Source organism: Aspergillus flavus, chromosome 1 (assembly GCF_009017415.1).
Source record: "Aspergillus flavus chromosome 1, complete sequence".
NCBI classification, from domain to species: Eukaryota; Fungi; Ascomycota; class Eurotiomycetes; order Eurotiales; family Aspergillaceae; genus Aspergillus; species Aspergillus flavus.
This window is the reverse complement of record NC_092406.1, coordinates 4,052,977-4,064,024: the sequence shown is the minus strand read 5'-3', so window position 1 is coordinate 4,064,024 and position 11,048 is coordinate 4,052,977. Positions and strand designations below refer to the sequence as shown.

General features: G+C 47.0%; 6 protein-coding genes across 6 annotated transcripts; 4 read left to right on the top strand and 2 right to left on the bottom strand.

The window, feature by feature from the left end:
• Positions 1-336: 336 nt before the first annotated feature.
• F9C07_1509 (uncharacterized protein) lies at positions 337-1,753 on the top strand (the record flags this gene model as incomplete). Its single annotated transcript, XM_041288163.1, has 4 exons — positions 337-540; positions 596-741; positions 820-947; positions 1,002-1,753. 4 exons carry the CDS (start codon positions 337-339, stop codon positions 1,751-1,753), a joined length of 1,230 nt encoding a protein of 409 aa, XP_041140497.1.
• A 403-nt stretch (positions 1,754-2,156) lies between these two features.
• On the top strand, positions 2,157-5,182 carry F9C07_1106490 (ubiquitin-conjugating enzyme E2-binding protein). Its single transcript, XM_071507547.1, has 4 exons — positions 2,157-3,032; positions 3,631-3,915; positions 3,985-4,301; positions 4,521-5,182. Exons 1-3 carry the CDS (start codon positions 2,283-2,285, stop codon positions 4,282-4,284), a joined length of 1,335 nt encoding a protein of 444 aa, XP_071365894.1. The 5' UTR covers positions 2,157-2,282; the 3' UTR covers positions 4,285-4,301; positions 4,521-5,182.
• On the top strand, positions 4,639-4,968 carry F9C07_1507 (uncharacterized protein; the record flags this gene model as incomplete). Its single annotated transcript, XM_071508163.1, has 1 exon — positions 4,639-4,968. The coding sequence occupies one exon, from the start codon at positions 4,639-4,641 to the stop codon at positions 4,966-4,968; it is 330 nt and encodes a 109-aa protein (XP_071365893.1).
• Positions 5,183-5,378: 196 nt separating the features above from the next.
• Positions 5,379-6,788, bottom strand: F9C07_1506 (putative taurine catabolism dioxygenase; the record flags this gene model as incomplete). Its single annotated transcript, XM_071508158.1, has 4 exons — positions 6,539-6,788; positions 6,269-6,474; positions 5,717-6,208; positions 5,379-5,662 (listed from the first exon to the last, which is right to left on the bottom strand). Exons 1-4 carry the CDS (start codon positions 6,736-6,738, stop codon positions 5,379-5,381), a joined length of 1,182 nt encoding a protein of 393 aa, XP_071365892.1. The 5' UTR covers positions 6,739-6,788.
• A 1,553-nt stretch (positions 6,789-8,341) lies between these two features.
• Positions 8,342-10,287, top strand: F9C07_2228290 (permease of the major facilitator superfamily; the record flags this gene model as incomplete). Its single annotated transcript, XM_041288164.1, has 6 exons — positions 8,342-8,599; positions 8,654-8,982; positions 9,038-9,878; positions 9,945-10,063; positions 10,130-10,213; positions 10,263-10,287. The coding sequence occupies 6 exons, from the start codon at positions 8,342-8,344 to the stop codon at positions 10,285-10,287; spliced, it is 1,656 nt and encodes a 551-aa protein (XP_041140499.1).
• An 80-nt stretch (positions 10,288-10,367) lies between these two features.
• Positions 10,368-10,886, bottom strand: F9C07_2279732 (uncharacterized protein; the record flags this gene model as incomplete). Its single annotated transcript, XM_071510387.1, has 2 exons — positions 10,368-10,727; positions 10,801-10,886. Coding segments are annotated over 2 exons (306 nt in total), but the record flags the coding sequence as incomplete, so codon positions are not given.
• Between the last annotated feature and the right edge of the window lie 162 nt (positions 10,887-11,048).

Sequence of the window (11,048 nt, the reverse complement as noted above, 5' to 3'; positions counted from 1 at the left end):
GTACTTAGCTTATTATGACCCTACACGACAGAATATAGAACTCAAATGTATCTTCAATTGGAATTTGGTTTACAGGAACGGGTGACGTCAGACAGAGTCACCTAAGGCCCTCAGGCCACCAAGGCCTCATCCAATTCGTCCCAACAACTTTCTTTCCCCACATTTTGCTGGGATCACCAGAACGACAGCATTCGGCGCGATTCATTTTAGTATAATATATTGTAATACCGCTTGAACAATCTAAAAAGGCCTCAGGGCACCGGACACCGTTAAAAGTTGAACCCAACTTGAGAAGCTCTACACAGGAGCCATACTACTCACTCCACTGTTATAGCCATGCTATCTATCTCGTTGCCTTCCTTAAAGAGCTTCTTGCCATGGCGCGATCGAACTTTCATCGATATCCCGTCAGTCAAGATTCAAGAGATTGATACAGCACAAGAGAAACCGGCTCGGGCTTTAAAACATTTGCTGAAGCTGAACCATGCCAACTACTCCATACTGTACAACGAACGGAAGTTCCATAACCATGCGCCTCATGTAAGCCATACTCTATTATATCTTTCAAATCAAAAGCAGATTTGACTCTACGTAGATTCTGAGCTCTTCCTTCCTGCAAGGAGCAGATGTCGATGACCTAAACCGTATCTACGAGGCCGAGTCTAAGCTTTTAGACCCCTGGGTTGATTCCCCAGGTGAAATCAGTACCTATGACTGGAGAGACTACTTGGGCTATCGAGAGTATGTATTCTTACTGCATCTTTGGGCTTACACATGAGCTACCCTTTTAACAGACAGACCTATCTAATGCCATTTTAGATATCAAAGAGCATTTGTGGACTTTTTTGAGGACGAACTTGTCCGTCACGGATATGATTGGAAGCAAGTCCTCGCAGATTATCTATTCTCTGGGAAGGAGCCGTTATTCAATTCCCTTGTTGATGACCGTACGATGATCCCAGCTATACTATTGACAGTTCAATAAAGCTGACATGGTTTAGTTGGTCACCCCTTAATCCACCTCGCCTATGCATTCGAGATGTCCAGCCGTGAAGTCGCCATGGAAGCCCTAGCTCTTGCAGCTACGTGTTACGGGAAAATGCATAAGTATATAGACGATCCTTCTTATTCACAGGCAGAGTCTCTCTACTCTTCCACATCCCTACTCGAGATTCTGAGCAAGGTACGAGCCGACAAACAGTTCAACGGCCTCTTCGGAACCCCAGGTGACAACAACATGGACACGATTCTACGTCACCATGAAGCCGCACTCCTCAATCATTGGAATGCGTGGAAGATTGAGGATCCCGTGAAACAATTTCGCGAAAGCCAGGAGCTCGCCGTGGCTCTTTTAGCCGCCACTCAATCTCAAACATCGGACAAGTATGACTTTTTCCTCGTCCACACGTTGACAACCAGCCATGCCGTCCGTATTCTCCTACCACTTATCCCAACACGGTTTCAATACGCGCTCGTCAGGCAGTGGTGGCTTCTCACTCTGGTCGTATACATTGCGCAACTAAGACCGGAAATAAAACTCGAACAGATTGAGGACTACGAATTGAAGGGAAGAGACTGGAAATGGACGGCGCAGAAGGCCGTCAAGGGTGAACATTCGACAGACGCGCACTATGTCAAGGCAATTCGCGCGTGTAAGGAAGCTGCTGCAACATGGGGAGACCCGGAACAGTACTACTTAAAAGCAGCTGTCAAGTTCGGTGAGGAGTTCAATGGTTGGGGAGGATTTGTTTGATGAAATGGCAATTTTGCTTTAGTCGTCTTCGCTGAAATTGACTCTATTGGCATAGTGACTGGCGACGTAATGTACGATAAGCATGCTTTTGGACATTGGAAACGTCCGGTTTTTGCTTCTTTTCTGATCAATTTGTGACAAACAACATCTGCAAAAGAATTGGGTTGGGGTTGGAACCATCGTTGATATCACATTGAGTTTCAGATTTAAATTTCTGTTCCATCCATTAGATAATATTTATCATAAGCTTCATACAAATCACTACATTCTATGGTGTTGACATTATTATCAAGTACTCCATAGATTCTACATATGTGCCTGAGGCATTAACGTCATGGACAATAACACGTGATACGTGTTTAGAGCTTGTTTGGAGTAATCTTCGAGCAATTTGACCATAATCTCTCAATATTCTTAACCACAGTCGTTTGCTACAGCTTACGTGCATAAATAGATTTAAACAAAGACCATACTAATAAAGGCAGCTAGCAGTTCAATCAGACCATACATTCGCATATATTTCCATATAATGTCCGCAGTGCACCAAGAAAACGAGCCTGCTGCGCTCTGTCTACACGCCGAACTTCTTCCTAACATCCGCCACATTACTCTCTACGTATCACTTCCGGAGGCGATGCGATCGCAAAATGTTCGACCAGAAATCTGTCTATCCGATTCGCGTCGTGCCATAACAGTATCTCTCCCATCGCCACACGAAGATGCCACAGACACGATCAAATTACCAGCTCGTGTTAATGAAGCGTCTCGGCTGGCCTTGAGCGTGGCTGGACAGCGAGCTAAGGATCCGCGGGACCGCGGGCTTGGTCAGCAGGAATACTCGTTTAGAATGCAGATCGATGACGAAGATAATTCGTTGCTCTCGAGAGAAGAACATATGGATAGCTTTGTGCCGTGGACCGCGATCGACATGACCTCCTGTACTAGGCTTTGTTGTCGCCATTGTAAGAATATTCTTCTCGATTCGCATGTGTCGCGTGGCTCCTGTGCTGAAGAGAAGGATATGCAGGGGTGGATGTGGAAGGATTTGCCTAGTGGGAATTGGGCTGAGATGATGGATTTCTGGCACTGTCACAAGCCGGATCCTCATGAGGGTCATGATCATGGTCACGAGCATGTTAATGGTGCTACAGCTGAAGACCAGAATGCTACAGTTAAGGGTTACGGTGCTGCGAATCAGGTTGTCGCAACTGCAGGGACTGTTCTTGTGGACGTCGCGACTTTTCTGCTCACGGACTCCGACTGTAGAGGCTTGAAACAGGTAAGCATGAATACCTCTTCCGGGTGATTTTTAACTGGGATTGTTGTTTGTTGTACTTTTGCACTCTATCCCTAGGTCTTATACTCCAACCCTACCCCAATGCATGACATGGGCAAAAAAGAAGGAGGCCATTTCATAACCATGCTCTGGTCTTCGATACAACTGCCCTACAACTACTGCTTCTTGGTTCCTAATATGGTCAGACATCTGTTATGGAGTTTGAATGGCATCACAGCCAGGTGTAGTTATCTTCTTCGTGATGGATTTCGCACTTCGCCGTGGTTGCCATTCGATCTTTAGCGTGTATGACTCGGGATCAAGATTCGCCTCGCTGCATTTCTCCGTTGATTCTGTCTGCTCACCCAAAGTCATGGGATCGACGTGATTATAACGAGGTACATGTGGGAAAGAAATCTGGGAATAGGTTGGATGACTACCCTGAATCATCAATGGATGGTCAAGAAACAGATAGCAAACTGTAGTACCTCACAAATATATTAATTGCTGATATTCATATGCGCTCTATAATCAAGCCACAATGTTTCCCTAATTCTGCAGCTTGCATAGCATCAAATTGCTGATATACATATTCTATTAGGTTGAAACAAAGAGTACAACAGCCTCTCCAACAGAAGTACAGATGGAGTTGCTTTGCGAGAACTGTAATAGCCTAGTGGGCGTTGAGGACATAGTTGCTAAAGGATGGCGACTATTTAAAACAAGCTTATCGGTAAGCAAGCGGTTTTCGGAAGGCGAGTGCGAAGACCCAGAATGGGAATGCCATTCTTTAGAGGTGGTTGTGGCAGCTCAATTGTTGGAGTTGATTGAGAGAGAAAGCGCTCGACGATTTGTTCTCCACTGTGGGCAAGGGGATGGGCTGCTGGTATGTCGATTCTTTGTCCTTCAGTCTTGTTTCATTTTAGATACCTGTTTGTGACTCCTTGGCGTATAGATCTGGGTCTTCAATCCGGACATGCGATATTCGAATTCTAGTTCGGACCACAGTATAACTGCGCAGCGGGCCATGAAAATCCTATTCCAGGATGTTGTCGATGTGGATGGGATGCTTCATCCGGATCGTGGCAAGGCCTCATCTTTATCCCTGGAGGAACTTCGACTGCCATCCAGTGTCTTGTCTGCTATCGTAAAAACCTTGAAGAGTAGGAACATGATGCTACCAAAATCAGCAAGGGAGTTTAGAGAATGGAAAGTTGGCATCATGCATCGACATGACCGGACAAAGAATGCTTGAGAAGAGGTGGTTGTGAAGTGAGTTGGTATGTTTCGTTTGGAGACAAAAAATCGTCAGGTGCCTTCTTCCTCTTTGGGAATGCAGGCGGATGTCACCGGACCACATTCCCATTCCAGAGTGAATTGGCTTTCTTCTGCTTCATACTCTGCATTCCGTTGCTCCCTTGGCATTGTCACTTTAGTATTCATCCATCGATTCATTCCTCAACTGGCATAACCTCTAACGTATCTTCTTAGAAGAGAGATCATTACGCGTCTTACCCCCAACAGCCCATGGGCGCCTCTCGATACTCGTCAACTGCGCAACAGATCAAATCATATAAACCTTGGCCTTTTGCCAATCCTCGCTCCTCAAATGGCGACTGACAGCCGCGAACTACAACTTCCGACAGCAACCAGCCAAAGTGGCAAGAGCGATATCACCTGGGAACACCTGGAGGATGTGTCTGCAGAACATAAGGAAGTAGAACATCCCGGTCACTCCCGCATTTCAAGCGCCACCAAGTCTAGGAAGGCTGCTAAACATGTGGGAACTATGAGTGCGGAGTTGGCGAACATTGAACTCACCGAAAAGCCGTCATTGCGTTATCATTTAGCACCTCCAGCAATCTTGATAATTCCTCCTAGTCCTTCCGATGAAAATCCACAAGAGACCTCGGGCAGCGTACCATGCCGGTCTAAATAGACATCTCCTTGGCCGTCTTAGACCATCACCCTGGGCACTTCTTTGAAGTAAACCGTTGCAACAAACTTCAAAAATGAAGGGCGCACGTTTAGTATCAATCATAAGCTAAGCCCTGGAAATTTTAAACGGATTACAAACCGAGACCGGCAATCCTTGGAAAAGTTGACAAGCTGTTCTACGTTCTCTAAACGCTCAGGCTCGTGGGCTGTGAGACTTACTGCTTCCAATTTAACTAGAAACTGTCTCTGCTGTGAAGGCAATGCCTATCAGAGTGCCAATAATCGGTTCTTATTCGTCAACATAGATCGTCTCTATATATAATATCATGTATCTCGATATCATATTCGTATCTCCACTGCGGTGACCTGAAACATAGCAAAGTCACAGGCGTTTACCCTTCGAATGGCGTTTCATACGGTCTTTCTGCCTGTGGCGTGATTCTTGCGAGATGACGCCTTTGACCATCCTCCCAGTCGAAAATGGCACTGTGTGCAACGACTCGGTTCTAGAAAGCAATTAATACCCCGTACATAAAAATGGTCGTATGTACATATACTTACATCCCAAACAACCACAGTATTCGGCCGCCACCTTACTCGAGTCTGAATGTCTTGGGACAAGGCAATATGATCATACAAGAATTTGAGAAGGAAGTCGGACTCTTCTTTCTTGTATCCAACGATGTATCGGGTAACTAATTGCTGTTAGAAACTCTGTATCGGCTACACTGTTTCAAGCGAGAACTCACATTGCGGGTTCACGTAGAGAGCTTTCTCCCCAGTGACGGGATGTGTCCTCACAACCGGGTGCTCGGTGGTAATTGGGTCGCGTCGTGCAATACCACCCTTGTTCAGACTGTTGTTAACCTGCTCGACACCAGAGTGAACAGCCTTCAGACCATGCAATCGCTTGCGGAACTCGGGTGACAACCGTCTGTAAGCCTGGGCCATGTTACAGAACAGAGTATCTCCACCGCTTGTCGGGCCATCCAACAGGTACAGAAAGGTAGTCCCAGGAGGCTGTTTCTCGAAGGTAACATCAGAGTGCCAAGTGAGCGAGTTGGTGTGGGTTTCCAGGAATTCAGCTCCACTCCTATCGTCTGCTCCACGGTGAACGAGGTGGATCTCGGGGAAGCCCTTAGGTGCCCCAGAGCTCTGATGAATGTGGTGTCTACCGAAATAACCACCAAACTCAAGGGCTTTCTCGATAGGGAGCTGAGCGAAATCCTGGTCTCGGAAAGCTGAAAAACTCCGTCAGTAAGTGTGACAAGAATCATTCGTCTTTATATGCTATAACATACCGACAACTTTCCTTTGGGCGACGTACAAAGCCAGCTGGTCTTTACCCTTATCGGTCAACTGACTCAGTTGGATACCGTGAACTTCGCTACCAATGGTCGGGGTAAGCTCCTCCACCTCGCCCTTGCCCTCAGGGAAGAGATCTGGGAAAGCTGGGTCGGCATCCTTTCCATGCTCATAGTGCTCAAATGGTTGAAGTGGTGGGTATCTATCGAGCGGGTGAGATGCTGGGCTCGAGCGACTAAACATGGTGCAATATCAGGGTCCTATACTTCTCTGTTTCGTTATCCCAGACGGGGAGATAGTTCGGGAAAGATGCCGGTGGCTGTTTTGCGGTTCCTTTGATCTCATTGTCATGCTGATATGTTTCACGGTATCCTACCCCATTCTCCTTGTTGTGACCAGCATCGGTTCTAAGAGAGGTCTTTGGTGCCGAGCGGAGTGAGACAGTCTCGGTTATAGATGGAGCCATCTTTGTAGATTTGCGTGAAAGTTGATGTTTCTTTTTTTCGATTTGTCTTCTGTTCTAACAAGCTTTGATCTAACGCCAGGGGGCTAACTCCTAGATATACCCATCGCATCACATTTAATCGCCCAGGCCAGATCCGATTATCCGTCTGATGTCCGATGATTGTGCAATATTTGCGGGGTATGTTCAATATCACGCCCTGCTCAAGAGTACATCTTGCAAGGAATTTCACGCGGCGCGCGGGGTTACTGGTGATGACTGCCGCAACGAGCCAAGTACATCCAATGCTAAGTAGTTGACTGGTGAATCACAAAGTGATCTGATTGCGTGATAGAACAGGATTTGCGGAGCGAAAGCCTATCCATTGTACGCTGACTCGGCGTCGCAGAGCTTTATCGGCCGTTCGTCCAATGCTAAGTAAGTTCTGGATTCGAACCGATCAAGGCGACAAACTTTTGTCTCATTTTCGTTGGGTAGATAGAAAACTGAAATACTCAAGACTGACGACAAGTAGAATATGGTCCATTCTTTCGCTATCTAAACTGATACGCGGCCGTTGTTGTTGCAACTGCGGGCCAAGTATGACGTGCTAGCACGACCCATTCGCGCAACCCTAAGTTGCAATCTAGCTACCTCCGTTGGGGAATTTAGTATACGAAGCACACGAGAGTGGGCCTCCGCCATCTCCCTGGACAGAGAGGGTCATTGAAGGAGCCACTCGGCATGGAATCTATTGTGGTTACAATGAGTGCCTCTTGCAACCGTTTGCTTTTCGCACGTGTGAGCCTCGCAAAAGGCAACCCGACAAATTACATTTCATACGCAGTATGTGAATGTGAATAAGAATCAGAGACGCCAATCCTTTAGATTGAACATGTTATGCAGCTTGTCCTACCATAGTGCACGAGCCGCCAATCAGAGCCCCCCCCTAATGTTGCAATGGTGATGGCGAAATATGCCACCGTAAGCCAATCTGATGGTGAAATTGGCTCTCCTTTGCGCTGCCCACAAGGCAGCAAACCAGCTTCCCTTTGCTACTACCATGGACTCCTGCGGTAAAACAGATGACGGTCGGCAATTGCTGCTAGCTCACCAGTCCAGATCAAACGCTTAATGACATCCCTGCTTCTTTCCGTTGACATGACTCGCCTTTCATAACGTCAGTGTTGTTCCATTTGCGTGATGGTGTCCACTATGTATCCCCTAATGGGTCCTGGATGATTGGTCCAATACAATCAAGGATTGCTTCGGTTTCCTTAACTTACTAAAGCTTTATCAGACAGTGGGGTTATTACCTGCTTCTCAGCCATGCAGATGTTCGCCGCGATCCGCAGCATCCTATCGATAAAATCCTAGGCTCTATGTTTACATGTCCTAATTGGCCTTGGATAACTATTCACGGTGCATGCTCGTCGCGTAGTCTCAACTAGCTTCAGCCTTAAGTGCAAAATTGCGATTGCGTGATAGAACCACTACTCCCTCGTCTAGCGATAGCTACGAAGTAATATTTATTTAATTGCATATGCTGCCCTTGTAATTGAAACAGCTCATCCATTGCCATCATTGAGTCTGTCGGGCAATCGCCGCATCTAACCATACTGGCAAAATGGCTTCCGACAACCACAAAGAAGCGACTGCCAATGTTGAGCCTGTAAAAGACGATTCGAAACAGGTCTCAGCAGGGTCATCCTCCGAGACGCTACCTGTCGCGGCGCCCAAGCGGGTCAAGGATATAAGCGAGGGTGCTTTCGATACCACTGAAGACCCGAGATTTTACAAGCCGATCGACGACTATGAAGGTATACATCGTTGGGATCCGGATTTTGAATGGGGAGAGCAGGAGGAGAAGAAGCTCATAAGAAAGGTATTGCTGGATCGGTCGCTCGTTTAGGTTTACCCAGACTGATAACAACGACAGATCGATCTACGCGTCTGTACATTCGCTTGTGTCACCTTTTTTGCACTACAACTCGACCGAGGCAATATCGTTCAGGCGATGTCCGACAATATGCTGGGCGACCTGGGCATGAACACGAACGACTACAACACCGGCCAAACAATCTTCTACCTCGTTTTCCTGTTTGCGGAACTTCCCTCCCAATTGATCTCAAAGAAAATCGGACCAGATCGGTGGATTCCGATCCAGATGCTTTGTTGGAGTTTGATCGCCGCCTTCCAGGCTTTCCTTTCAGGGAAAAAGTCATACTATGTCTGTAGGGCGTTGTTGGGTCTTTTTGAGGGTGGATTGTGAGTTGAATTGTGAACCTGAGGTCTCATTTGATTTCCTATTAATACATAGTAGCATCCCGGATACTATTCTCTTTCTCTCCTTTTGGTACAAGTCCAAGGAGTTACCCATCCGATTGAGTTATTTCTGGATTTCCTACGAGGGAACATCGATTGTCAGTGCATTCCTAGCATATGGCTTCTTACACGTGCGGAGGCCCGATGGTACCGGTGGCTGGCGGTATTTGTTTGCCTTCGAGGGTCTGATCACAGGAGTCATCGCGATCATTGCAGCTTTCTGGATGCCGGCATCACCTACTCAGACCAAAGGCGGGTTTCGCGGCAAAGATGGCTGGTTCAACGAGCGTGAAGAAAAAATCATGGTCAACCGAGTGCTCCGTGATGACCCGAGCAAGGGAGGCATGCACAACCGACAGGCTGTGACGCCGAAGATGCTTTGGGAGGCCCTCTGTGACTATGACATGTGGCCCATCTACCTGTTAGGACTAACGTGGATGATCCCCAATTCGCCAGCAACAAGCTATATCACCCTGCAGCTGAAGTCGTTGGGATTCGATACATTCGAGTCGAACCTTTTGACAATCCCAGCTTATGTGATTTTCATTATCAACCTACTGGTATGGACCTGGATCTCAGAGCGGTTTTACCAGCGATTGATTCTAGGAGTCGGATCTATGATTTGGTGTTTGGTTCTCTTGATCGCACTCGAGACCTTGCCAGATAATGCCAGTCCTTGGGCTCGGTGGATCATTAATGTTCTACTGATTGGAGCACCGTATGTGCATGCTATTATTGTCGCCATGACATCCCGAAACGCAGGCACGGTTCGTACGAGGACAGTTGCCACCGCGGTTTACAACATGATGGTCCAGACGTCAAGCATTATCTCCAACAATGTGAGTAAACTCTCTCACCTCCAGCCACTCGTACAAGTGATTATGTGTTGATCTTCGCTCTTTTAGATCTATCGTGAAGATGACAAACCGTACTATCGCACTGGAAACAAGGTTCTCATTGCGTTGGCAGTATGGAGCATTTTCGTGTTCATTGGAGCCAAATTCTACTACATGTGGCGCAACAAGTATGTTATCTACTAAATCCATCTAGATCAATGGGATATAGATACTAATACGCCTGACCTACACAGGAAGAATACCGAAAAATGGGATGTCATGTCTAGCGCCGAGAGGGAGGAATATCTGGCTGCTAATGGGCACCTGGGCAACAAACGGTATGCGACTCTCTGACCCCTTTCGCGGTTCTTAACTAACTTTTTCCAGACTCGATTTTAGATTCATCCATTAATATACGAGCAAAGCGAGCTAGATCCAGCTGGACATGGATCAGGGGTGCTAGTTATGATTTTAAAAGTCTTTGTGATACCACTTCGTTTAGAATTAGAGAATTAGGCGGTCAACTGTTAATAGATTTGATAGAAGAATACAAAATACATGCCGCTCACATTGGGGTCTCGTTAGTCGTATCGTCAATCGGTGCACCATGCACACATCATATCCAAGCTGCTCTACTCCCCAATCACATACTCACACCCATCTTCCCCAATCCACACCTCATGCAGCTTTCCAGCCGGTACATCGACCCGGGCCCCAACCCCAAACGTCTCCTTCTTAACCTCCCCATTATTGAATCGAGCATTGTCCTCGGGATACGTAATTGTAAGGGTACCCTGTCGAATAAGATGCGTCGTCAAGCCCGCGTGTCGATGAGGCGAGTAATATGCATTGCTATAAAGCGTACAGAAATAAGCCCAAGTCGAGGTATACCCAAGTCGAATGCTTAAATTAGTAATTGACTTACCTGCCATCGGACCAGGTGAAGATATGTCGGAAACCCCAGTCTCGGACGAGACGTTCGCACTCGCTGCGGGTTCCGATGGGGTAAGTCTGTGTTTTTGTCATTCTCATATCTATAGCTTTGTGAAAAGAGGCGTGAAGAGCGTTATTCGAGTGAAATGAGCGTTCATAAAGGGGGTTTTACTTATGGTATGTTGAGTCTCTGGAACGGCGGGGAAGAGGACGATGACGTCGTCGGATGGACGTTCAGCC

Excerpts from the sequence above, each read along its gene's own strand:
- F9C07_1106490 (XM_071507547.1), top strand. The coding sequence starts at position 2,283 with ATGTCCGCAGTGCACCAAGAAAACGAGCCTGCTGCGCTCTGTCTACAC. Across the intron at positions 3,033-3,630 it reads ACTGTAGAGGCTTGAAACAG|GTTGAAACAAAGAGTACAAC; the intron begins GTAAGCATGAAT and ends ATATTCTATTAG. Across the intron at positions 3,916-3,984 it reads GGCAAGGGGATGGGCTGCTG|ATCTGGGTCTTCAATCCGGA; the intron begins GTATGTCGATTC and ends CTTGGCGTATAG.